General features: G+C 41.8%; 1 protein-coding gene across 1 annotated transcript in view; it reads left to right on the top strand.

The window, feature by feature from the left end:
• LOC124775921 overlaps positions 1–24899 on the top strand; it is a 277056-nt gene that overhangs the window by 185844 nt on the left and 66313 nt on the right. The window contains exon 3 of the mRNA XM_047250765.1: positions 21530–21654. Within this exon, the coding sequence (XP_047106721.1) occupies positions 21530–21654 (125 nt within the window). The remainder of the gene's footprint in view (positions 1–21529; positions 21655–24899) is intronic.

Genomic DNA, 24899 nt, shown 5'->3' with positions numbered 1-24899 from the left:
TAGTTGTTACTTTATTTCAGGGATGATTGTTACTGTGTCGTCCATACGGGACTCCGTGCTGTGGTCCAACGGAGGTATGTTTGTACGATTCACCCGCATGAGCGAGTTCTTGACGAGGAATTATTGGCAAAGACACCGCTAATAGAAGTTCTTTTGAATGTTTCCCATTTTCCCTTAATAAAGGAGAGTAGAGCACAATGAAACAAACAAATAATCCCAGTAATTATTGACCGAAAAAGCAATGGCTTCCCCGATACGAAATATGTACAAGTGCAGTCGTGCTAGCGTTACAATACCGTTAATGTCCAAGGATACGTTTATTTCGAAACACCGCGAGATGTAAATTACAAAGTGATAAACCGCCCTCGTTTCATTTTATCATCATTCCGCATAGTTATGCACTGGCGAAAAGCGTTTCGACAACAAGTGTATCTGTCGTGGCCTTGCAGGTCCCCCGACTTGAATCTGTTGGATTTTCTTGGTGTATGTGTGTGGGGATACTTACTTCGTAAAAGCTTTGGTGTATTCCAGTCCTGCTGAGAGTCTCGGTGAACTCCGGGAACGCACTGTGAATGGATGTCAATGCATTCGGAACACGCATGGGATTTTTGAACGTGTATAGGCACCAATGAGAAGACATGATGACACCTGCATTCACTTGAACAGCGGCCACGTGTAACATCTGTTGTAAGGTGTTTGTCCTATAGGGGAGAGGGGGCAAAACCGACCAGATAACATTATATCTTATGAAAATCAAACTTCTGCTAACTTTTTCTTTTTTTGTAAAATGAGGTTATTAAAGCATATTAAAGCTGTATGATATCCATGTACAATGGTTTAATGATAAGTGGTTTAATTTTTGTGAAATTTTTCCTGGCGTTGACAAAATGAAGGTTTTGCCCATAGGTGGGATAAAACAGACACCCATAAGATATAAGTGAAAAAAGTTTATTTTATTCCAAATTTTACAAAAAAACCACACAAATGAATTTTTTAAAAAGTATTGAGACGTTTATCAATACGAAATAAGAAATGAACACTACCGAGCTGAATTTAAGTTGTAAGTCACAAACGAAATTGTTATCATCTTCACAATTTGTGGGCCCATCCGTTACAGTTCAGATATTGAATCCACCCCTTTCTGTCCTTTGAGTTAGAATATAGTTCTTTGCAGAATATGCAAGCGTCTTCTTCTTCGTTCAAGTCATCGGCATCTTCATCTTCTTTTATTTTCAGTTTCTTTTCTTTTACCTTGCTACTTTCAGATTTTGTTTGCAGCTTAGATTGAAAAGAAAGCTTCCTCTTTGGAAATCTTTTATTTTTAATATATTTGTCCAATGTTCCATTGTTTTTAGCTTTCATTGCTTCTTCTTTAAGTTTTCTTTGATCTTCTTTTTTCTTCTCCTCTGTCACCAGTACTGCTTTTTATGGTGAAGATGTGAGGATGACTGTCTTTCCTTTTTTTTCCTTTCATTTTTCTTGTGAATTCTCTCCTTTTCTTGTGTGGATGGTATAAGTACTTTAGATGATATTGGAAATGCACTTGTTTCCAATCATATTTTTTGTAGGCCTCTTGGACTTGGCCTCGATGCTGTATGTGGTGAACTTGCTGCTCCAGAAATGGAAGGCTCGTTCCCTTCTCCATTTTGTGCTTCAGAAGTTGAAGGCCGAGAACGTGGAGAGTCAGGTATTACAGATGTAGCTGGATTTTCTAGAATCCAGACACAGGATGGTTGCAGAGCCCTGGGAATGTGCAACATCTGGTGCACCAGAAGCTAAATTCGAACACCGTTCAGTGTCCAATGCTTCTGTAGAAGTTGATGGCTGACAGTTTGTAGAATCTGATTCTGACCTAGAAGTAGCTTCAGATGGAGCATACAGGAGATCAGGGAACACGTTTCTATTGAATAGGTGTATTCCAGTCTTCTCGAGGCCCTTTATGGCAGTCTGCTTAAGAGCAACTCTTGTAAAAGCCCTGTTCACAAGCTCACCTGTTTGGTATATGGTGATGCAACGCCCAGAATGTGCAATTAACCACTGCCTACCTTCTTGCTCATAATATGCACTCAAAGGGGCCATAAAAGAAACATCTATGGCTGAAGGCGGTCTGTTGTGTACATACGGTAGAAAATACAATAAAATGACATTTCCATGTTAGGTCACTAGGACCCAAACTGTTAGTATGTCCACATCCGTCCAAAATGAGCAAAACTGGTTTTTCCGGTGAAGGGTTAGAAAATTCGATGAATTTCTTAAACCAAATTAGAAAAGAGTCCTTATCGATCCATCCCGATTCATGGTAACAGGCGAAGGATCCTGGGGGAGCATCATCCATTAACAACAGATTTTCCTTCTTCCTGGGAAATACAAATACTGGCGGCATAAAGTTCCCAGATGCACTCATACATGTTTCTGCAGTAACGAGTACACCACGTCCTGCAGAAGAAAACAAATGGTTCAAATGGCTCTAAGCTCTATGGGACTTAACATCTGGGGTCATCAGTCCCCTAGACTTAGAAATACTTAAACCTAACTAACCTAAGGATATCACAGACATCCATGCCCGAGGCAGGATTCGAACCTGCGACCGTAGCAAATAGCGCGGTTCCGGACTGAAGCGCCTAGAACCGCTCGTCTACAGGAAGGTAAACATCCAACTAGTTTCCCCCCCCCCCCCCCCGGAGGGCTAACACCTTTGAACGTTTGCTTGGGACTATGAGTATCCATGCCTCATCCACATAGTATACATCGTTTAGTTTAATTTTGTATTTTGTGTAGACTGACTCTAAGAGATCAAAAAATTTCCCAACGGCAACTCTATTAAAACTTTTAGCTCGAGCTAAAGATGTATGCTCTGGCGATCTTAGTCGTAATTCAGATGTTGGTTAACGAAACCATAGGTCTAGTCTTTAACTGCCATTTTGTCGACTCTTTTGAAGGAATGGTTTGTGATATTTTTTCTGCCAAATCAAATTCCAGCTGGCGTAGATGAGAAATAGCAAGGCCAAAAGACTTTCTTCCATAAACAATACATACTCAACTATTTCCTTTTCTCTAACTTCAGAAAACACAATATCATAGCGACCCAATCGATTTTCAGAACCGCTACGGTCGCAGGTTCGAATCCTGCCTCGGGCATGGATGTTTGTGATGTCCTTAGGTTAGTTAGGTTTAACTAGTTCTAAGTTCTAGGGGACTAATGACCTCAGCAGTTGAGTCCCATAGTGCTCAGAGCCATTTTTGATTTTCAGAAGCCAGTTCGGGCGTCAGTTCATATTTTCGCGCTTTTTTCGCCTTGTCAATCAAAGTTGTCCTAGGAACGTTGAAAGATTTAGATGTTGCAGTGTATCCCATCCATCCTTTGCATTTAGTGCCTCCTTCATTCCTTCTTGTGACAAACTCTGCTGAATGCTGTCTGCTGAGTGTGCACATACCTGTAGTTCTTCACCATATGTGAAATGAAACTGTAGGGCCTTAGTTTTCTTCTTCCTCTTCTTCGGCACTACAAACCTTGGTGGGCCTTGGCCTCTTCAACAATCTCCCCCCATATCTCTCTGTTCTAAGCTTTTTTCTTTCATTCACGGATCCCCATCCTGGCAAGGTCAACCAGCACATTGTCCATCCATCTAGCTCTTGGTCTGCCCTTCCTTCTGGTGGAATTCGTTTGGGCATCCCGCCTTCCGTCATTCTATCCAGATGTCCTTTCAAACGCATTCTTTGAGATTTGATAAATTTCACTATATGTTTCCCTTGTATAAGCTCTTGTATTTCATGGTTGTATCTCACTCTCCAACCTTATGCCTCTCTCAAAGGCCCATAGATTTTTCGTAAGATTTTCCTTTCAAATGCCCTTAGGCTGTTATTGTCTGCTTCTGTCATTGTCCACATTTCTGATCGACATGTGGCAATAGGTCGCACAAGGGAATAGTATACTCTCAATTTAGTTGTTCTTGTAATTAGAGTGTTCTTGAGTATCTTTAGATTTGATAATAGGCTTTGTTTCCTGCATGTATCCTTTCTCTGATACATTGTCTCATACTATTATAATTGGTTAGGAGGACACCTAAATAATGGAAGCATCTGACAGCTTTGAAGCATTTATCAGATATCTTCAGGTCCTGATGTGTTCCTCTAGCTTCAGAACTGGACATAACCATATATTTTGTCTTGCTTTCATTTACAGTTAAGTCCAATTCTTGTTCTTTCTGCTTCCATTTGTCCATATACTTCTTTAAGCGATTTTACGTCCCTTGTCACGATGGCGATTCCATCTGCATATGCGCATATCTGGCTGGACTTCATCATTATTGTTCCTCTTGTATCTACGTTTTGTATGATACTATGCAGTGCTAAGTTAAACAGGACTGAAGAGAGGCCATCACCTTGTCTCGCTCAATCCTCAAAGTCAAACTGCCTGGTCATTCTGTTATTAGCTTTTACTTTTCATTTTGTGTCCTTCATTGTTAGCTCGATTAGCCTTCTCAGTTTATCACAGATGTCCTTTATGCAATGCTGCGCTATTAATACTATCGAAAGCTTGTTTAAAGTCAACGAACAGGAGGTGGAGATCTATATCATATTCATAAAATTTTTCCATTATTTGTCAAACAACAAACAACTGGTCAGATGTACCTCTGTTTGGTCGAAATGCGCATTGGTATTCTCCGACTATCTTTTCGGTGCACTTCTTTATTCTTTCGTCCAGCACTCCAGAGAAAATCTTATATACTACATTCAGTAGGGTTATGACTCTATAGTTTTCACAACTGAGCTTTTCTCCTTTCTTATATATTGGGCATATTATTTCAGTATTCCACTCCTCCAGCATGCTTTCATTTTCCCATATGTTCTTTATAGTTTAAAAATTTCACGTCTTAGAGATTGCCCCCCTGATTTTATTAGTTCTGACACGATCCCATTTTCACAAGTGCATGGTTATTTTTTAGTTTATTTATCACTGTTTCCACTTCCAGCATTGTTGGGTTTTGTGCCTCATCCCTTTCAGTTTCCCTTCCTCTGTGTTCTCTTCCCGTTCCTGTGTATCTCTTGGGGTCTGATCTGAGTTTTTGTTGAGCATATCTTCAAAGTATTCTGCCCACCTTTGCAGTTTTTCTTGTTCATCTCTTATTATTTCGCCGTTTCTGTTTCTGCATGCATTTTGTTTGGGTTGAAAATTTTTTCTCATCTTTCCCACGGCATGATTGAATTTCTTCGTTTCATTCTGTTCCTTTAATTATTCTATCTCTTTAAACTTTGATTTCAGCCATTTCTTTTTCTTTTTCTTGTATATTCTTTGGAAATTGGATCTTACACACCTCCACATTTCTTCTTGTTTCTCTTTGTATCATTCTCAGTCTTGCTGCATTTTTACGTTCTATTACTAGCCTGCATTCATCATCAAACCACTCATTTCTTGCATTTCTTCTCATCCCGACTATGTCTTCTCTTGCATTTCTTCTCATCCCGACTATGTCTTCTGCTGCCTCTTTCACCGCTTTCTGTATCTTAGTCCGTCTCTCTTGGATTCCCATTGTTTCCTCCCTGGGAGCCAGTGCATGTCTAACTTTTGCTTGGTGTGCTTTCACAACTTCTGAGCCATTCAGTTTTACTGTGTCCCAGTTTGTATTTTTCTCCATTCCGGGTTTAGGTGTTACAGATAGTTTCTTTCTCAGTACAGCTTTTGCAGCATAGTGGTCTGAGTAACAGTTAGGGCCCTGCAGCTCCTCACATCGATAATTGACGTGGCTTGTCATGCGTTTACTAACACATAGTCTATTTAATTGACTATCCCACTTACATTTGATTTCCATGTACCGAAGTGTATTCTCCTGATGATTAGATTATTTCTAACAGCAGACTGACATAACATTTCTCCATTCTCGTTACTTTCTTCATGTAGTGTGTCTCCCAGATACTCTTCCACATTCACTTCGCCCAACCTGTGCATCAAAGTCTCCCATAAGTAAGAACAGATCATTGTACTTTACTGCATGCCTTTCTAGATCTTCATACAACTTTTCCTTTGTTTCTTCTTCTGCTTCCTCTGCTGGTGCGTATGCTGTTATTATCGTTATATTTCTGAATTTCCCTTTCACACCCTGTCTGCTAAATCTTTAATTTGTGGGTTCAAATTCCAAAACACTTTTACCAACCTCCTTTGTTATTATGCATTCCGTTCCGGCTTGGCCTGTTCTTCTGTCTGGTCGATTATACAGCAGAGAATACTGAGGCACATCTACCTGTCCTTGTCCTTGCCATCTTATTTATTGTAGCGCCACAGTGTTGTACCTGAACTTCACGATCTCATCAGCTATTTCTTTCATTTTTCCAGGTTTCAACATTGTTAGTACGTTCCACGTTACTATTGCCAAATCTTTTGTCCTTTTTCTTTGCCGAGGTCGTGTCTTTTGTGTCAAATCCATCATCCGAGGCTCTTGTTGAGGCTCCGTAATCTGCCATTCTTACAGTGTAGGGTTATTGGCACCACACCCAACCCCCATCTTGGAGGACCTGGATTTCTTTAGAGTTTACTCCCCTAGGGAGGGAGGTTGGCTTCCCTACGCCTACAGAGCGCCCCTCCCCCCCCCCCCCCCCACACCTCCCTACGTTGCGGTACACACTTCGTCTGGCTTCTCCGTCGAGACCACTCCGGCTTGGGTGAACCCGCCAGTAGCTACACTGCAGCCGGCATAACTCTCGACTTCATCGAGGCACGCAAACCTTTCCGCCAGGCACTGAAGGTGCCTACGATAAGGCGGTGTCCCCTGAAACATAAAAAATTACACATAGCATTGTTTGCTGTGAGTATTAAAAAATTAAAGAAGAGGTCTGCATAATATGAAGAGAACACTTTATTTGAAATAGAAACTTACCTTAGACCCTACTAAAAATACCAGTTTCCTGCGGTTTTAACTTTTTTGTGTAACAAGTAAAATAACATTCGTGTTATGTAGAAAGTAAAAAATTTGCCCAAAGCCTTGTTATTGCATGTTAACTTCCATCTCCATTTAGAGTAAATTTAACGAAACACCTAATATTACTAATTCGGAGTTTTAATTATTTTATAAAATATAAGTAACACTGGACTGAGTCGATTTTAGGCTATCGAGCAACAGTTGCTAAGCTACGTTTACTATAAAAAAAACATCTAAACGCACTGAATAATCATACTTACTCACTGATGTAAATCAGATTGGCGTACTAATTCTCAAAACATAAACCAACTTCGTGCAACTTGGAAAAGAAACTATTTAAAACTTCAGAACTTCGCACAATCGAAACAATGGCTAATACGCAAACGAAACTAAGCTAGAACTACCCATAATGGCTGCCTCTTTACTAGTTCATAGCGTTGCCACTCCTTAGCAGCACCTAACAGGAAATATTGTAGATGTCGGTTGGGCCCGCCCGTCGGTTTTGCCCCATTATCCCATATTCACCTCTTTAATTTGTGCCTACGAGGGGGCGTTCAGTAAGTGATGCAACACATTCTTTTCTCGCCCAATTTCGATTGAAAAATGTAGAATTTGCTGTGGGACACAGTGTAATAGTTTCATGTACTTCAGATAGGTGGCGGCGCTGTATGTAGTATTCAAAATGGCGTCTGTAACGGAGGTGGGTTTCAAGCAGAAAGCTGTCAGTGAGTTTCTTTTGGTGGGAAACCAGAGCAACGCAGATGTAAATAGGCGCCTGGAAATGTTCACGGAGACCTGGCAGAGAAAAAATCACGATGAGTCGCTGGGCGAGGCGTCTGCCATCACCACAACAAGGTCGCACAAAACCTGTCCGATCTCCCGCTCACCGGTCGGCCGCACGCACCCACAGGAAATTGCAGAAACGACTTCAGCGTCAACGGTGCCACAAAAATGCGAACCAACTTCTCAATGGCAACGCAAGGCCTCACACGCGTCTGTGCATCTGAGAGGAAAACTTCATTGGACTGTTCTTCCTCATTCACCCTACAGCCCGAATCTGGTACCTTCCGACTTCCATTTGTTTGGTCCAATGAAGGATGCATTCCACGGGAAAACAGTATGTGAATGATGGGGAGGTTATTGATCCAGCAATACGTTGTCTCCGATATCGACCAATAGAGTGGTATCATGCGGGCATATAGGCCCTTCCCAGTAAGGTGGCATAAGGTCGTCGCACTGAACGACGATTACGCTGAGAAATAGGGTTTTGCAACCGAAAGAGTGGGAATAATATGGTGTTTTGGAATCGTGAATAAAACCAACCAGCTTTCAGAAAAAAATGTGTCACATTACTTATTGAACACTTCTCATACAGTAAAGAGACGCCCTCTATATTGGTTTTAAAGTCATTTATAGGAACATATAATTTTTTTATTAATTTGAGGTTTTCTGAATCTCAGTTTATTCAGTATCTCGTATAATGTAGCTGTGAATATTATTTTCCTAATTACCAATGACCATTTTTATTAAACACATTTTTATTTTTTTCCGAATGTACACATATTTGTGGAATGCTTATTCGACATCCCTATGACTTTGTGGTATCTGCCTGGAAATAATGAAATATTCTGGGTTTCTAAAAAATGTCTATAGCGGTTAGGAAGCGGTTACCTTAACCAGACGGATAATGACGCTAACCTTAAAACTCTTGTTGTTGAACAACATAGTTACATGGTTAGGACGCAAATGACATTGAGTGCTATGCGCAAAACCATTTTGAACAAATTGAGGAAGACGATGCATGTGAAGAAATGCGGTCTAATGAGTAAAAGCCAAGTTATGAGTAGTTTCCTTAGAAGAAAACATACTACTCATACGTTTAAAATACTGTCTGGTCCATCTCAGTGGTATCGCCAACTTGCAGTGTATCTGAGGGGTATCGCTACCTCTACAATCCCTGTATGTGGGTTATGCTTAATCCACGAAGCACATAGTGTAGTGGCAAAAACGAACTCAACAGTATGTGAACAAAAATTACTGACGTTCGCACCCAGTCCCCCTCACTCTTGCCCTCTCCCAGCTTTTGTATTTTGAACACAGTCGTAATCATTAAAGTAAGCCCTGCGAAGCGTTCCAATAGACCAGTCCACTGGGCCACAGGGAGTGATGTGGCGCCGTACCGGATAGGCAGCCCTCATGCAGCCGTGCAGCAAGTGTAGCCGACATACAGGCGCTAGTGCGCTAATATACAAACCGAGACCCCTTCACATTTGCTACGCGTCCTCACTAAAAATGAGCCAAGTATACAAAAATTCAGTCCCACCTGGCGCCTTTTCGAAACTTTCCTGTATTATCACCATCACCGTCCAAATGAATTCCAGTGCTAGATAAGGAACTTGTAACCTACTCTTACTCTCCTAACAACGAAAGATTAACAGTTCATGGTGTGTTACTTTGCTGCAGACCTCGATTCGTTGTAGCCAACTGTCAAATAGCTTCTTCAGGCTTTCATCTACATCTACATGATTACTTTGTCAGTCACAATGAAACTTCCCCTTTGTATGTAAAGAATGACAGTGCTGGAAAAACTCTTACGTTATTTGATTTTCAAACAGCTAAGCAAAACTAAACGTACTCAGACAGTTCTCTCTTTACTTATTCTGATCATCACTAAACTGACACACAATATTTTTAGGGCAACGCAATCTGACTTTTAATAATCCCTACAAAACAATGGACCTGACTGACTATAACCTATACCTTTCATAAATCACTTACCTCACAGAAATCTTCGTTACTCGAACTACTGCAATACAGCGAGCGCCAATAAATAATAGTTTCTAACTACTGAAGGCACTAACTACTGATAGGCATGGTTAGCAAATGAAAGATTTTGATACAGAACAAACAATGTATTTACCTTAATAGTGGTTCAAATGGGTCTGACCACTATGGGACTTAACTTCTAAGGTCATCAGTCCCCTAGAACTTAGAACTACATAAACCTAACTAAGCTAAGGACACCACACACATCCATGCCCGAGGCAGGATTCGAACCTGCGACCGTAGCGCGGTTCCAGACTGAAGCTCCTAGAACCGCTCGACCACCCCGGCCGGCCCCTTAATAGTGTTCTAGAGTCATAATATATATATATATATATCAGTTCATGACATCCAGTCTTACAAATTTCCTTTTTCTGACGGACACGCGTCCAGATCGTCCGCTCATAGTAACCTCTCAAAATTCTGGCATCTCTCGTCCCACATCCACCACTGCTCGCGGCTCACCTCCAATTGCCCAACGCTAAACGCTTTTCACATCCAACACCCAACGCTACACTAGCGAATATTCCAACAATGAGTCCAGCCAGCCACAGACTGCACACAGCGCAGTCAGCGATTTTAATACAGAGCGCTACGTGGCGTCACCAACATAAAAACCTAAACAGCCTACTTATAACAAGTGCCTGGCAGAAGGTTCATCGAGCCACTTTCAAGCTATCTCTCAACCGTTCCACTCTCGAATAGCGTTCGGGAAAAACAAACACTTAAATCCTTCCGTGCGCGTTCTGACTTCTCTAATTTTATTATGTGGTCATTTCTCCTTATGTTGGTGGGCGCCAACAAAATATTTTCACGCTGTGAATAGAAAGTTTGTGCTTGGGGTTTCATCAGAAATTCTGCCGCAAGGGAAAACGCCTTTGTTTTAATTATTGCCATCGCAATTCGAGTATCATATCCGTGGCACTCCCTCCCCTTTTTCGCGATAGTACAAAACGAGCTGCATTTCTTTGAACTTTTTTAATGTCCTCCGTCAATTCTGTCAGAAACAAATCCCACACCGCACTACAATACTCCAGAAAACGGTGTCTTTAGTCGAACTGTTGCATTTTCTAAGTGTTCTACCAATAAATCGCTGTCTTTGGTTTGCTTTCCCCATGACATTATCTACGTGATGGTTCCAGTTTAAGTCATTCGCAACTGTAGTCCCTAAGTATTTGGCTGAATGTATAGACTTTAAAGCTGTCTGATTTATAGTGTAACCGAAATTTAACGGATTCCGTTTATTGCTCATGTGGATGACTTCACACTTTTCATTATTTAGAGTCAACTGCCGATTTTCGCACCATTCATATGTCAAAATCATTTTGCAATTTTTTTGATCATCTGATGACTTTACAAGACGCTAAAAGACTACACCATCTGAAAACAGTCTAAGCGGGCTTCCCGGACTGTCTCCTAAATCGTTTACCCTCAAAAATGGCTCTGAGCACTTTGGGACTTAACATTTGAGGTCATCAGTCCCCTAGACTTAGAACTACTTAAACCTAACCAACCTAAGGACAGCACACACATCTATGCCCGAGGCAGGATTCGAACCTGCGACCGTAGCAGCAGCGCGATTCCGGACTGAAGCGCCTAGAACCGCTCGGCCACAACGGCCGGCTTCGTTTACGTACATCGGGAACAGCAGAGGGACTATGACACATCCTTGGGGAACGCCAGTAATTACTCTTATTTTACTCGACGACTTTCTGTCAGTTACTACGAACTATGACCTTTCTGACAGGAAAACACGAATCCAGTCGCACAACTGTGACTCCATAGGCACGAAATTTGATTAGAAGTCGCTTGTGAGGAACTTTATCAAAAGATTTTTGGATATGTTCAAATACAGGATCAATTTGACATCCCTTGTCGATAGCACTCATTACTTCGTGAGAATAAAGAGCTAGCTGTGTTTCACAAGTCCGATACTTTCTGAACCCGTGTTGGCTGTTTGTCAATAAATCGTTTTTTTTTTTTCAGGTAATTCATAATGTTCGAGCACAGAGTAGGTTCCAAAAACCTATTGCACATTGACGTTAGTGATATGGGTCTGTAATTCAGAGGATTACACCTATTTACTTTTTGGCTAATGGCGTGACTTATTCAAGTTTCCAGTCTATAGGTACGGATCTTTCGACGAGCGCGCTGTTGTAAGCAATTGTTAAGTATGGATCTATTGTATCAGCATATTCTGAAAGGAATCTGACTAATATACAATCTGGACCTGAGGTCTTGCCTTTATTAAGTAAAGCAAGCTGCTTCGCTACACCGGGGGTATCTACTTCTAAGTTACGCAAGTTGGCGGTTGTTCTTGATTCGAATTCCGAAATATTTACTTATTTGAAAAAGGAATTTTGGGAAACCGTGTTTAGTAATTCTGCTTTAGTAGTAGTGTCATCAGTAACATCGCCTTTGGTATCACGCACTGGGGGCATTGATTGCGCCTTGCCGCTGGTGTACTTAACATACAACAAGAGTCTCTTCGGGTTTTCTGCCAGACTTCGCGGCAGAGTTTCGTTCTGGAAACCATTAAAACCATCTTGCACCAAAGTTCGCGTTAAATCTCTAAATCTTTGTCAGTCTTGAGGGTTCTTCGTTCTTTTAAATATGGCGTGCTTTTTGGCTTCTGTGCAAATTCCATATACATATCAGAATCAAATAATGAGCTCAATTTTCGATTAAATTTTAAAGAAATATAATATTTATTTTTCATCTTGTGAATACGTTTCTTCCAGCTACTCTCTAATCAATCTAATGAACAACTCATCTTCATCAAGGCCACTTTACAACTAAGCGCATTCAAGTTATTACTCCCGCCTATCAAAAAAGTGTGTTCGCCAAATATTCTGTAATGAATATTCTATTACGCTTCACAGACAGAAAAATATAAAATATTTATCGTTAACACAATTTATAGAAAAAGTACTTTGTATCTGACTATGATTATTTTGTTGGTCAGATGCCTGAACGAGGCAGAAACAAGACTCTCTAGAAATTACATAATAGATTTTGGTCGAAAATTTCCCAACCAAACGAAAACTGGGAAATGGACAAAAGGGGCAAAAGGGGCATTAAATTGACTAGCTTGAGGTCTAGTATTACAAAGTAATCACGGTAATTAATAAGCACTTAATTAGTAATTTGAGAGAAAATTGAAATATTTCCCGAACAGGCCGGCCGGTGTGGCCGTGCGGTTAAAGGCGCTTCAGTCTGGAACCGCGTGACCGCTACGGTCGCAGGTTCGAATCCTGCCTCGGGCATGAATGTGTGTGATGTCCTTAGGTTAGTTAGGTTTAATTAGTTCTAGGTTCTAGGCGACTGATGAACTCAGAAGTTGAGTCGCATAGTGCTCAGAGCCATTTGAACCATTTCCCGAACAGCTTGTTGGTAGCTACGCAAATGAACTGTCAAAAAACTCATCTCTTCAAGGAGCATATAAAGCTACATTGGTATTATATTTAATTTCCAATTAAAATATCTGAAATAAAAAATTTGAAAAGAACGGTCAAATGTTTTGTGAAATTATTTGTGTAAGAGTAAGAAATAAAATAGATTAGAGAAACATCTGACGCACCTCTGACTGATGCTCGAAATCATGTACGGAAACTGAGATGCCGATTGAGAATTTATAGTTCAATGTTTAATTTAGAATTTCAAAGAATATTAGAAGTTATCTGTCTGAATTTTGTAGCCTGCGCAATCTCATTTGCTGTACATGATTTCGAACATCATTCAACGACGTGTCAAATGTTTCTCTAGTCTGTTCAATTCTTATTATTAGACAAATCATTTCACAAAACATTTGACCGTTACTGCTGCTCTTTTTTAATGTTAAAACTTAGAAACAATTACATATAAACTCTCGTTTGATTTTTGTCGCCGGCCGGTGTGGCCGTGCGGTTAAAGGCGCTTCAGTCTGCAACCGCGTGACCGCTACGGTCGCAGGTTCGAATCCTGCCTCGGGCATGGATGTGTGTGATGTCGTTAGGTTTAATTAGTTCTAAGTTCTAGGCGACTGATGACCTCAGAAGTTAAGTCGCATAGTGCTCAGAGCCATTTGAACCATTTTTGTCACAAAATAAAATTTCGTGGATTTGACAGATCTACACACATTTATAAATCAACGTACCTCTGGAATACAGAAGTGAACAAACTGATAGCATACGACTCGAAAATTGTGAAATGAACAGACGGTTACACGCGCCACAAAACCAAGGATAACATTATAACTGCACTACTTTTTCATTCATTGTGGTCTGCAGCTAAACTATAAAATTCATACCCTGCTACATGCGTGTAATGTTTGTGAAGACTGGTCATGATTGCCACCATATGGGTACTCTTCCGTGTGCAATGGAACCGCTCCTCTAACAGTTTGGTGCCTTTCGCCATAAACGATATTCAATTTATCGACTCTCGTATACATTTTGAATGCCTCAATAGCTTTACAAACAAGTTACCTGTGTTATCTCGAGTTCCGCAGTTACTGGAAGACATCCCACTGGACATAAGGTACTCAGCGTGGTACCAACATGACGGATGTTCCTCCCATTCCGCACATGTAGCGTCAGGCTCTCTTAAGAGAACATTTGGAGGGCGTGCAAATTGTCATTCCTGAAACGCAAAATTCAGCGGATTACACCTATTTACTTTTTGGGTAATGGCGTGACTTATTCAAGCTTCCAGTCTTTAGGTACGGATCTTTCTACGAGCGCACTGTTGTAAGCAATTGTTAAGTATGGATCTATTGTATCAGCATATTCTGAAAGGATACTTCTATTGTTTTATCTATGGTGGAAATTAAAACAGGAGGTCTGTTACAAAACATCTACGACTCTTGAACACTTGAAATGCCTTAGAGCACCGTCCTGTGCTTCCGTTAATTCCAGATAAAATTTAACGTGCAGTATTGTTTCTCCAGACTCCATCTACAGCCTGTAGCAGCACTGAAGGTCAACATTTTGCGGTCATGATGTGACAACCGTTATAATAACCACGCGAACCGTACTTGACTTAAGCGCCTCCTTACATTTGGCATGATAGGGCAGAACGTCTTTTCCTAACGGCCGGACAATGGTTTGCGGCGCTGTTATTTTGATACTACGTACTTGATCAAGCCCGACGCATGTTATGTCGCTGAAGTTCTCTTTCAAATGCCACAGACAAAAGTAATAGTTTCAATAAAAAAGCGAAGTCGATGCCGTAATTTGTGGACTATAAACGTTAAAATTACTTGGGATCGTCAGGAAATTTGTCATATTGTCCCCTACAACTTCTCGAAAACCGCACATCTACATACCGGGTGATCAAAAAGTCAGTATAAATTTGAAAACTTAATAAACCACGGAATAGTGTAGATAAATAGGTAAAAACTGACAAACATGCTTGGAATGACATGGGGTTTTATTAGAACAAAAAAAAAGTATTGCTAGACGCGTGAAAGATCTCTTGCGGGCATCGTTTGGCGATGATCGCGTACTCAGCCGCCACTTTCGTCATGCTTGGCCTCCCAGGTCACCAGACCTCAGTCCGTGCGATTATTGGCTTTGGGGTTACCTGAAGTCGCAAGTGTATCGTGATCGACCGACATCTCTAGGGATGCTGAAAGACAACATCCGACGCCAATGCCTCACCATAACTCCGGACATGCTTTACAGTGCTGTTCATAACATTATTTCTCGACTACAGCTATTGTTGAGGAATGATGGTGGACATATTGAGCATTTCCTGTAAAGAACATCATCTTTGCTTTGTCTTACTTTGTTATGCTAATTATTGCTATTCTGATCAGATGAAGCGCCATCTTTCGGACATTTTTTGAACGTTTGTATTCTAATAAAACCCCATGTCATTCCAAGCATGTGTGTCAATTTATACCTCTCTATCTACATTATTCCGTTATTTATTCAGTTTTCAAATTTATACTGACTTTTTGATCAGCCGGTATTAATTTTGGTTCTATTTGTGGTGGCCTGTCATAGCTGTCTCACCCTGTATGTACTATCCGATCAAATGTATCCGGACATCCCGATGTAATGCGGGATTGACCACTAGATGTCACGAGAGGTGGACCCACTAGTGTAAAAGAAGGCGAGGAGTACTGCGTTGTGAGTAGAGAAGCAGTGACAGCAGATTGGGTCGGTCATGAGGGCTCCGTGACTTACAACGTGGACTAATCACTGGACATCACCTGGATCACATACCCTCAGGGATATTTTAACCCTTCTAAAATTACTGAATTTGACTGTTGGTATGTGATTGTGAAGTGTACACGTGAAGGAACAACCACACCTAAACCAGTACCAGACAGGCCTTACATACTAAAAGGACAGAGACGGTCGAGCACTGCCGAAGGTGGTCGTAAAAAATTGCTTGAAATCAGCTGAATAAATTACTCGTGGGTTCCAAAGTGCTACCAGTGCCAAGGTAGCTCCTGAGGGCTGGCAACCCATATTACACCACACAGGACGAGGTTGTATATGTCCAAGGCGTACCAAAAGCACCATGATAAACAACGGCTATTTACATACAAGATAATGGAAACAGACATTCTGAGCACTACTTCCTGCAGGGGGAGCTCGAGCCACGGCCTGCAGAAAGTATCACTATGCCAAAACCTGACTGGCTGGAGACAGCTTTTTAGGGGCTAGAACCAGCCTCGAAGTTCAGTTCATTCCGGATGCCGATCTCGTGTACTTCGACCGCTGAAGATTACGTCTTCGTCTCTGAATTGGACTCTAACTAGTGTGTGTGTGGAAAATTAGACGTGAACTTTTGTTTGCCTCGATTAGGAGACTTTTACTGGCATCGTTATTGTTACCTTTCGTTTGTTGTTCAGTCATCAACCTTGTGAATTTACATCAGTAAAAGTTGTGTTTGTGAAAAGTTGCGAATTGTCACTCACAACAACCAGTAGTACAACTAGCTCAGTGACTGTACATAGGGAAATAAAAAGAGAGGGGTCAGTTATCGAGCATCTCCTCGTAAGCCAAACAGTTGTGTAGTCACTCCCAAGTGACACTTGACGATGTGTGGAGACTGGCGCCACTGCTCAGTGGATGACTGGAAACGAGTGATTTGCAGTGTACAATCCGAAGGGAGCGTTTAGGTTTGGCAAATGCCTGGAGAACGTTACCTGACATCAGGTGTAGCGCCAAACATTAAGTTCGGTTGGTTTGGCGTTATGATATGGGTGTGTTTTTCGCGGTTAGGGTGTGGTCCCCACATTGAACTTAAGAAAACGCTAAATGCGGAGGGATATGAACACATTTTGGAGCATTGTGTACTGTGTACAGTATCGGAAGAATTCGTATACGCTGATTGTATCAGCACGGCAATGATCCTGCCCTAAAGCGGCATCTGAGAGAGAATGGTTCGTGAACAATAACATTCTTGAAGTGAATATCGCTGAAATTATCAGATAGCCATATGTAAAATTTAAAAAAATTTAGGAACTTTCTATAAAACTTCCGAATTTCTTGTATATTGTCCGAGTCTCATTTAAGATCCTTTTTTTTTTTTTTTTTTTTTTTTTTTTTTTTTTTTTTTTTTTTTTTTTTTTTTTATCAGTTTCATAGCTTAACTATCATCTTCAGACTACATAATATATTATAAATGCACTCGCAGTGTACAAGAACGTTGCATCATGCGTAACATTCTTATTTTATATCTTCCAGTAAAAAGTGCTCTGTACAGCCACGCTTTCTATGACAGAAACTGAAACAAAAGACCCGTGCAGCGTCGCAAATTGTTTACATATAAGGGGCATTCAAAAAGAAAGGAGCCGGAGGCATAATTACAGAAACCAGTACCTGTATGTTAGAAGTATTGACCCTGCCTGTTGAGACACTTGTCCCACTGTGACACGGCCGGCCGCTGTGGCCGAGCGATTCTAGGCGCTTCTGTCTGGAACCGCGCGACCGCTACGGTCGCAGGTTCGAATCCTGCCTCGTGCATAGATGTCTGTGATGTCCTTAGGTTAGTTAGATTTAAGTAGTTCTAAGTTCTAGAGGACTGATGACCTCAGAAGTTGAGTACCATAGTGCTCAGAGCCATCTGAACCATTTGAACCCACTGTGACACAAGGCGGTGAATGGCTGTCTCATAAAATTCCCGGGACTGCGATGCTAACAAGTTACGCACGTACAGTGTAATATTGTGCCCTGCCCGCGACGTAATAACATACATAAAATAATATTTGGCACCTCACGCTACGCGCCAAATATAATAATATTAATAACCGATAATAATTAGATAAATAATCAACAAAAGGAAATCTACTACATGAAAAGCAAAATAAACCTTAATATTCCACAAGCACACACACATCACTTTCTTAGTCTCTATAGTGAAAATTATTTTTTGTCCGAAAATGCACTCGATATTATCAACTACGTAAAAAAAATCACTTCACTCCTTAGTTAATACTGTTCCTTTTTTACCCTTTTTATTGTTTGAAGTGAAGGTCGGTAGACTCGTGGCGTGCTGAAAAACGTTTAATTTGGGTTTCTATAATCTCAGAGAAATTACTAACTGTCTTCTCGCCTCGAGAGAAAGTTCAGAACAGTTTAATTTAATTTCGTGGGTATCGCCTTGGCAACGTAAGAAAAAATGTAGTAAAGCAAAATCTATAACATTTATAAATTGGGTATTGATGATCGTTACTATGAAATGAAAGCAGAAATATCAAATTAAACAATTATTATTTAACGAAAGACGCTTTTTATACGGACATCTGACATCTCGTGCATTAATCTCACAGTTTTGAACATAACAAAGAATTTTTTGCCGTATGCCGGCGGAATATGTGGAAATTACAATAATCTTAGCCCGACTATGTAGCGAAAGAAAAAAGTATTCATAGTAAAGTCATATCAGTAATCGCAGTTGGCGATAATAATGGTATAATTAAATAAATTCCTAACAAGAAACAATTTCAGTTCATTTGAACAAAATGGAGGAAAATAAGAGTCTGACAGCGTAAGATGCTGACGGAAAGGCGAGCGACTAAAGAAGAAGAGAGAGAAAATGACGAGCGCCCATTCTTATATAGAACAAAATACAGATGATAATGTTACGCCGCCCGCATTACCCTGGGCGTATGTATTCGCTGGCTTGCAGCGCAGTTCATTGACTCAGTGGTTAAATTATATCTTTAACTCTTGGTATTTCGATAGGAAAGGAAAATAGTATGTTATTACGTCGCGGGCAGGGCACAATATTACAACAGCTGGACGCCGCTGTTCACACGAGTGCAGGAAAGGTTATGCTGACGTTCTTCTTTGACCAAGATGGCCCCCTTCTGATTCACATCCAGCAGCATGGGGCAACAATGAATGTCCAGCGTTACTCGCAAACCTTGACCACCTTTCGCCAAGCGATCAAATCAAAACGACCAGGCAATCTCACCCATGGAGTCATTCTGCTCCACGACAGTGCAAAGCCTCATTCGGCCAACGCAGTCGCGGAACTCCTGCAGAAATTCAAATGGGAGATTCTCGGCCACCCTTCATACAGTCCGGACCTGTCTCCCTGTGTTTCGCCAGTTTTGGTCCCCTTAAAAAAGCGCTGAGGGGCAAACGATTCACCTCGGACGACGACGTCCAGCTGTACATGCGGAACTGGTTAACATGACAGTCCCGGGAATTTTATGAGAAATCCATTCATCGCCTTGTGTCACAGTGGGACAATTGTCTCAACAGCCAGGGTCAATACTTCTAACATACAGGTACTGGTTTCTGTAATTATGCTTCGTGCTCCTTTCTTTTTGAACGTCCCTTATATATTGAAGCATCGACTTAATTACTTTCTTTACAGTCAGAACTGCAACCCCGATTTGCTATGTAAGTTGTACTTGAAGTCAATACTACAGCACGAAATATATATACAACATCGTTTGGACAAGTTACTCATTGTGACAATGTTATATACGTATTTTGTGTTACCCAGTGTGACGACGTTGTGTATATATTTTATGTTTTACTATTGACTTCAAATAAAGCTTATATAATCTCTGCTTGCAATTACTGTCTGTAACGAAAATAATTACATGGTCGCTTCATTGTATAAGAAAAATTTTTACAGCGCTATATAGCCTTTTTGTTTCAATTGCTCTCACAGATAACATGGCTGCACATAGCACAATCTAACTGGAATTTAAAATACGAATGTTATGGACGATGCAACAGTCTTGTACACTCGAATGCCAAATGCGATCGAGACAATATATAGTAAAATTTGAAAGCACTTAAAATTTTTGTTATATTATACTTCGTTATTGTTGACGTGGACTGGTCTGCCCAGAGTTCAGACCTGAACCCAACAGACACCTTCGCGATGAGTTATAACATCGACTTGGGTGCAGGCTCCAGGTTCCATCATCACTGCTTTGTCTGGTTTCGGCTCTTGAGAAAGAATGTGCTGCCATAACTCCGCAGACAATGAGACACCTCACTGGAGGGCTGAGGCCGTCATGAAGGTGAAGGGTGGACACGTCCCATGTTATTCTCCACTAATACACTGAAGCGCCAAAGAAATTGTACAGTCATGCGTATTCAAATATAGAGATATGTAAACATCCAGAATAGGGCGCTGCGGTCGTCAACGTCTACGTCTATAAAAGCCAACAAGCGTCTGGAGCAGTTGTTAGATCGGTTACTACTGCTACAGTGGCAGGTTATCAATATTTAAGTGAGTTTGGTGTTATAGTCGGCGCACTAGCGATGGGACACAACATCTCTGAGGTAGCGATGACGTGGGAATTTTCCCGTACGAACATATCACGAGTGTACCATGAATATCACGAATCTGGTAAAATATCACATCTCCAACATCGCTGTGGCCAGAAAAAAATCCTACAAGAACGGGGCCAACGACGACTGAAGAGAATCGTTCAACGTGACAGGAGTGCAACCTTTCTGCAAATTGCTGCAGATTTCAGTGATGGGCCATCAACAAGTGCCAGCGTGCGAACCAAACACAACTTTCGGAGCCGAAGGTCGACTCGTGTACCCTTGATGACTGCATGACACAAAGCTTTACGCCTCGCCTGGGCCCGCCAACACCGACATTGGATTGTTGATGACGGGAAATATGTTGCCTGGTCGGATGAATCTCATCTCAAATTGTATCGAGCAGATGGACGTGTATGGGAATGGAGACAACCTCATGAATCCATGGACCCTGCATGTCAGTAGGGGACTGTTGAAGCTGATGGAGGCTCTGAAATGGTGTGGAGCATGTGCAATTGGAGTGATATGGGATTCCTGATACGTCTAGATTCGACTCTGACAGGTGACACGTACGTAAGCATCCAGTCTGATCACCTGCAACCATTCGTGTCCACTGTGCATTCCGACCGACTTGGGGAAGTCTAGCGGGACAATGTGACACCCCACACGTCCAGAATTGTACAGAGAGGCTGGAGGAACACTCTTCTGAGTTTAAACACTTATTCTGGCCACCGACGAGCTGTCCAGAAGAGATCTCCAACCCCTCGTATTCTTTGACGGATTTATGGACAGCCCTGCAGGATTCATGGTGTCAGTTCCCTCCAGCACTACTTCAGACAGTAGTCGAGTCCATGCAGCGTCGTGTTGCGGCACTTCTGTGTGCTCGCCTGGGTCCTACACGATGTTAGGCATGTGTACCAGTTTCTTTAGCTCTTCAGTGTAGATGTCTGGATACTTTTGAAGAGATAGTATGTCAGACTTTGTAAACTGCAGTTCCGTATCGATGTGCGATAAGATGAGGCAGTACAGGCGGAGGAATGCCACTGTGTGTTGCAGAAGACGGAGCAAGAGGACTCGGAGCGGACTGCGTCGGCCGCCCCCGCCACGCTGGACGCGTCCTTCTGCCGGCGGCGCGCCGACGGCTTGTACCCGCACCCGCACTCCGCCGTCCACTACTACAGGTAACGCCTGCGCTTCCGCATTTGCTTCTTAGTGGCCACCTGCCGCCCGCAGTAATTGCCGTGTTGTGCTACTGTGCGGCTGTGGGTAAAATTTTACTGTGTATCATTTATTTATTTACTTATTTATTGAGTGATCAGAGTTCTGACTGTTCTAATGCCGCTCACCACGAATTCCTCTCTTTTGCCAACCTTCTCATCTCAGAATAGCTCTTCCTCAGTTATATGCTGTCTTCCTCTCCAAATTTTACCCTCTACAGCTCCCTCTAGCTCCATCGCAGTTATTAGAAGTTATTACCTGATTAACAGATGTCCCATCGTTCTGTCACTTCTTTTTGTCATCGTTTTCCATATTTTCTTTCCTTCACCGGTTCTGCAGAGAACCCCCTGATTCTTTACCTTAATTTTCAACATTCTTGTGTAGCACCACAACTCAGATACTTCGATTATCCTCTGTTCCGGTTTTCCCACTGTCCATGTTTCACTACCATACAATGCGGTGCTCCAAAACGTACATTCTTAAAAATTTCTTCTGAAACCTCCCCTTAGAAAAATTTATGAATGACTGTACTGGAAAACCTCTTACGTTATTTGTTTTCAAACAGCTGAGCAAACCTGAACGTACTCATTTTTTCTCTCTTTACTTATTCTGATCAACACTAAACTGACACAATATTTTTAGCGCAACGCAATCTGACTTTCAATAATCACTACAAAATAATGGTCCTGACTGACAATAACCTATACCTTTCATGAATCACTTACCACACAAAAATCTTCGTTACTCGAACTACTGCAATACCGCGAGCGCCAATACTGCCAGCTAAATAAAAGATTCTAACTACTCAAGGCACTAACTACTGATAGGCATAGTTAGCAAATGAAACATTTTGATAGAGAACAAACAATGTATTTACCTTAATATTATTCAAAAGTCATCATCATGATATACAGTATTACAAATTTACTCTTTCTGATGGACACACGTCCAGATCGTCCGCTCAAAACTCTGGCATCTCTCTCCCCACATCCACCACTGCTGGCGGCTCAGCTCCAATTGCCCAACGCTACGCGCTGTTCACATCCAACTGCCCAACACTACAATAGCGAATATTCCAACAATGCCAACCAGCCACAGACTGCACACAGCACAGCCAGTGATTTTCATACAGAGGGTTACGTGACGTTGCCAACATAGAAACCAAAACAGACTACTTACAATTCCACAAATTAAGGCCTATGTTTGACACCAGTCAGTGCTACTCTGCTTTTGATGTCCTCCTTGCTCCGTCCAACACGGGTTATTTTGCTGCCTAGGCAGCAGAATTCCTTCACTTCATGTACTTCATGATCACCGTTTTTGATGTCAAGTTTCTGGCTGTTCTCATTTCTACTGTTTCCCATTACTTTTGTCTTCTTTCGATTCACACTCAGTCCACATTCCGTACTGATTATTCTGTTCATGCTGCTCAACAGATGTTGTAATCTTCCTTCACATTCATTGACGATAGTGGTCATCAGCGAATTTTATCATTGATATCCTTTCACTTTGAATTTTAATCCTAATCTTGAACCTTTCTTTTATTTCCCTCATTGCTTCTTCGATGTACATATTAAATAGCTGAGGCGAAAGACTGCAACCTTGCCTTACACCCTTTATAATTCGAGCACTTCGTTCTTGGTCTTCCAGTCTCATTCTTCAAAAAATGGTTCAAATCGCTCTGAGCACTATGGGACTTAACATCTTAGGTCGTCAGTCCCCTAGAACTTAGAACTACTTAAACCTAACTAACCTAAGGACATCACACACATCCATGCCCGAGGCAGGATTCGAACCTGCGACCGTAGCAGTCCCGCGGTTCCGGAGTGCAGCGCCTAGAACCGCACGGCCACCGAGGCCGGCAGTCTCATTCTTCTCTCTTGGTTCTTTTACATATTATATACGACCCGTCTTTCCCTATAGCTTACCCCTATAACTTCGAAAATCGTGCACCATTTCACACTGTCGAACGCTTCCCAGTCGACAAATCCTATGAAAGTGTCTTGATTTTTCTTCAGTCTTGCTTCCATTATCAACCGCTTCATTTAGTTTTATAAGTTGAAATGTTTGGTAGTCTTGTACGATTTTTGGATGCCATAGCCTTTTCAAGGGCCTGAAAACTACTTGCGTTAACAGCCAGAATGCGATAGCGAACGTGATTTTCAGTAATCTTCCGTCCAAATGTCCTCAATTCTGCTCGCCCGAACTCAAATAAAATGTTCTAACTCGCTAAGAATAATGCAAAGCACTCAAGAACCACGGCGATAAATGAAAGTCTACTGTCGTTTAGAAAAGCAGTGTATTCTGAGAAAAATTCCCTGAACAACAGAATGTCAAAAACGCAAGTTGTTTCGCACCTTCCCTGGGGGACCTTTCGCTTTCAAGCCATTGATAAAATGGCTTACTGAATTTGTCGGAAGTTTACAGGCTGGAAGCTCGAGAACATTGGAACCGTGCATTCGTACATTCAGTTCTCTCTTATCCGTGCAGGATATTACCTGTAATGAACTGGTCGATAGCCCAGATACCGTGCATGCCGAAGTGGCTGAGCGGTTCTAGGCACTTCAGTCTGGAACCGCGCGACCGCTACGGTCGCAGGTTCGAATCCTGCCTCAGGCATGGATGTGTGTGATGTCCTTAGGTTGGTTAGGTTTAAGTAGTTCTAAGTTCTAGGGGACTGATGACCTCAGAAGTTAAGTCCCATAGTGGTCAGAGCCATTTGAACCATTTTTTGAACCCAGATACCGTTACAGGTCAGAACAAATTGCCAGCCAGTTCTCTGACTTTGTATTCCACATTACTCTTTAAGCATACTTTTGTGCGTATGATAAAAGCTGTGCGTTCTTACGCACAGGCAATAAATGTATGGACTTAGAGTCCACGCAAAATAACTTGGCTCCTGCAGAGAAACGTACTGTCGTTCTGAGCGCCGGGCGAGTCCACCCCTTCGTTCAGAAAGGGGACTCTCTTAGTTTGAAGTCGCCTGCTGAGCTGCACACTGCGGAAGGTGGTCCTCTCAGACCTTCATGCACTGATGTTCTTATTCAGTAACCTACTGACTATTCGAATTAGTGGTCACATTGGAATAACCTGTTAATATGATCGTTTGCGGACTCGCTATCTGCTTGTGAGGCTTCAGCTACTGAACTGTACCTCCCCTAGCACGTAGTGGCCGAACGCGATGGAACCCCCACTACTACCGAGATCC

The sequence above is a fragment of the Schistocerca piceifrons genome, chromosome 2 (genome assembly GCF_021461385.2).
Source record: "Schistocerca piceifrons isolate TAMUIC-IGC-003096 chromosome 2, iqSchPice1.1, whole genome shotgun sequence".
In the NCBI taxonomy this organism is placed as follows: domain Eukaryota; kingdom Metazoa; phylum Arthropoda; class Insecta; order Orthoptera; family Acrididae; genus Schistocerca; species Schistocerca piceifrons.
This window is presented reverse-complemented; position numbering and strand designations above follow the sequence as displayed.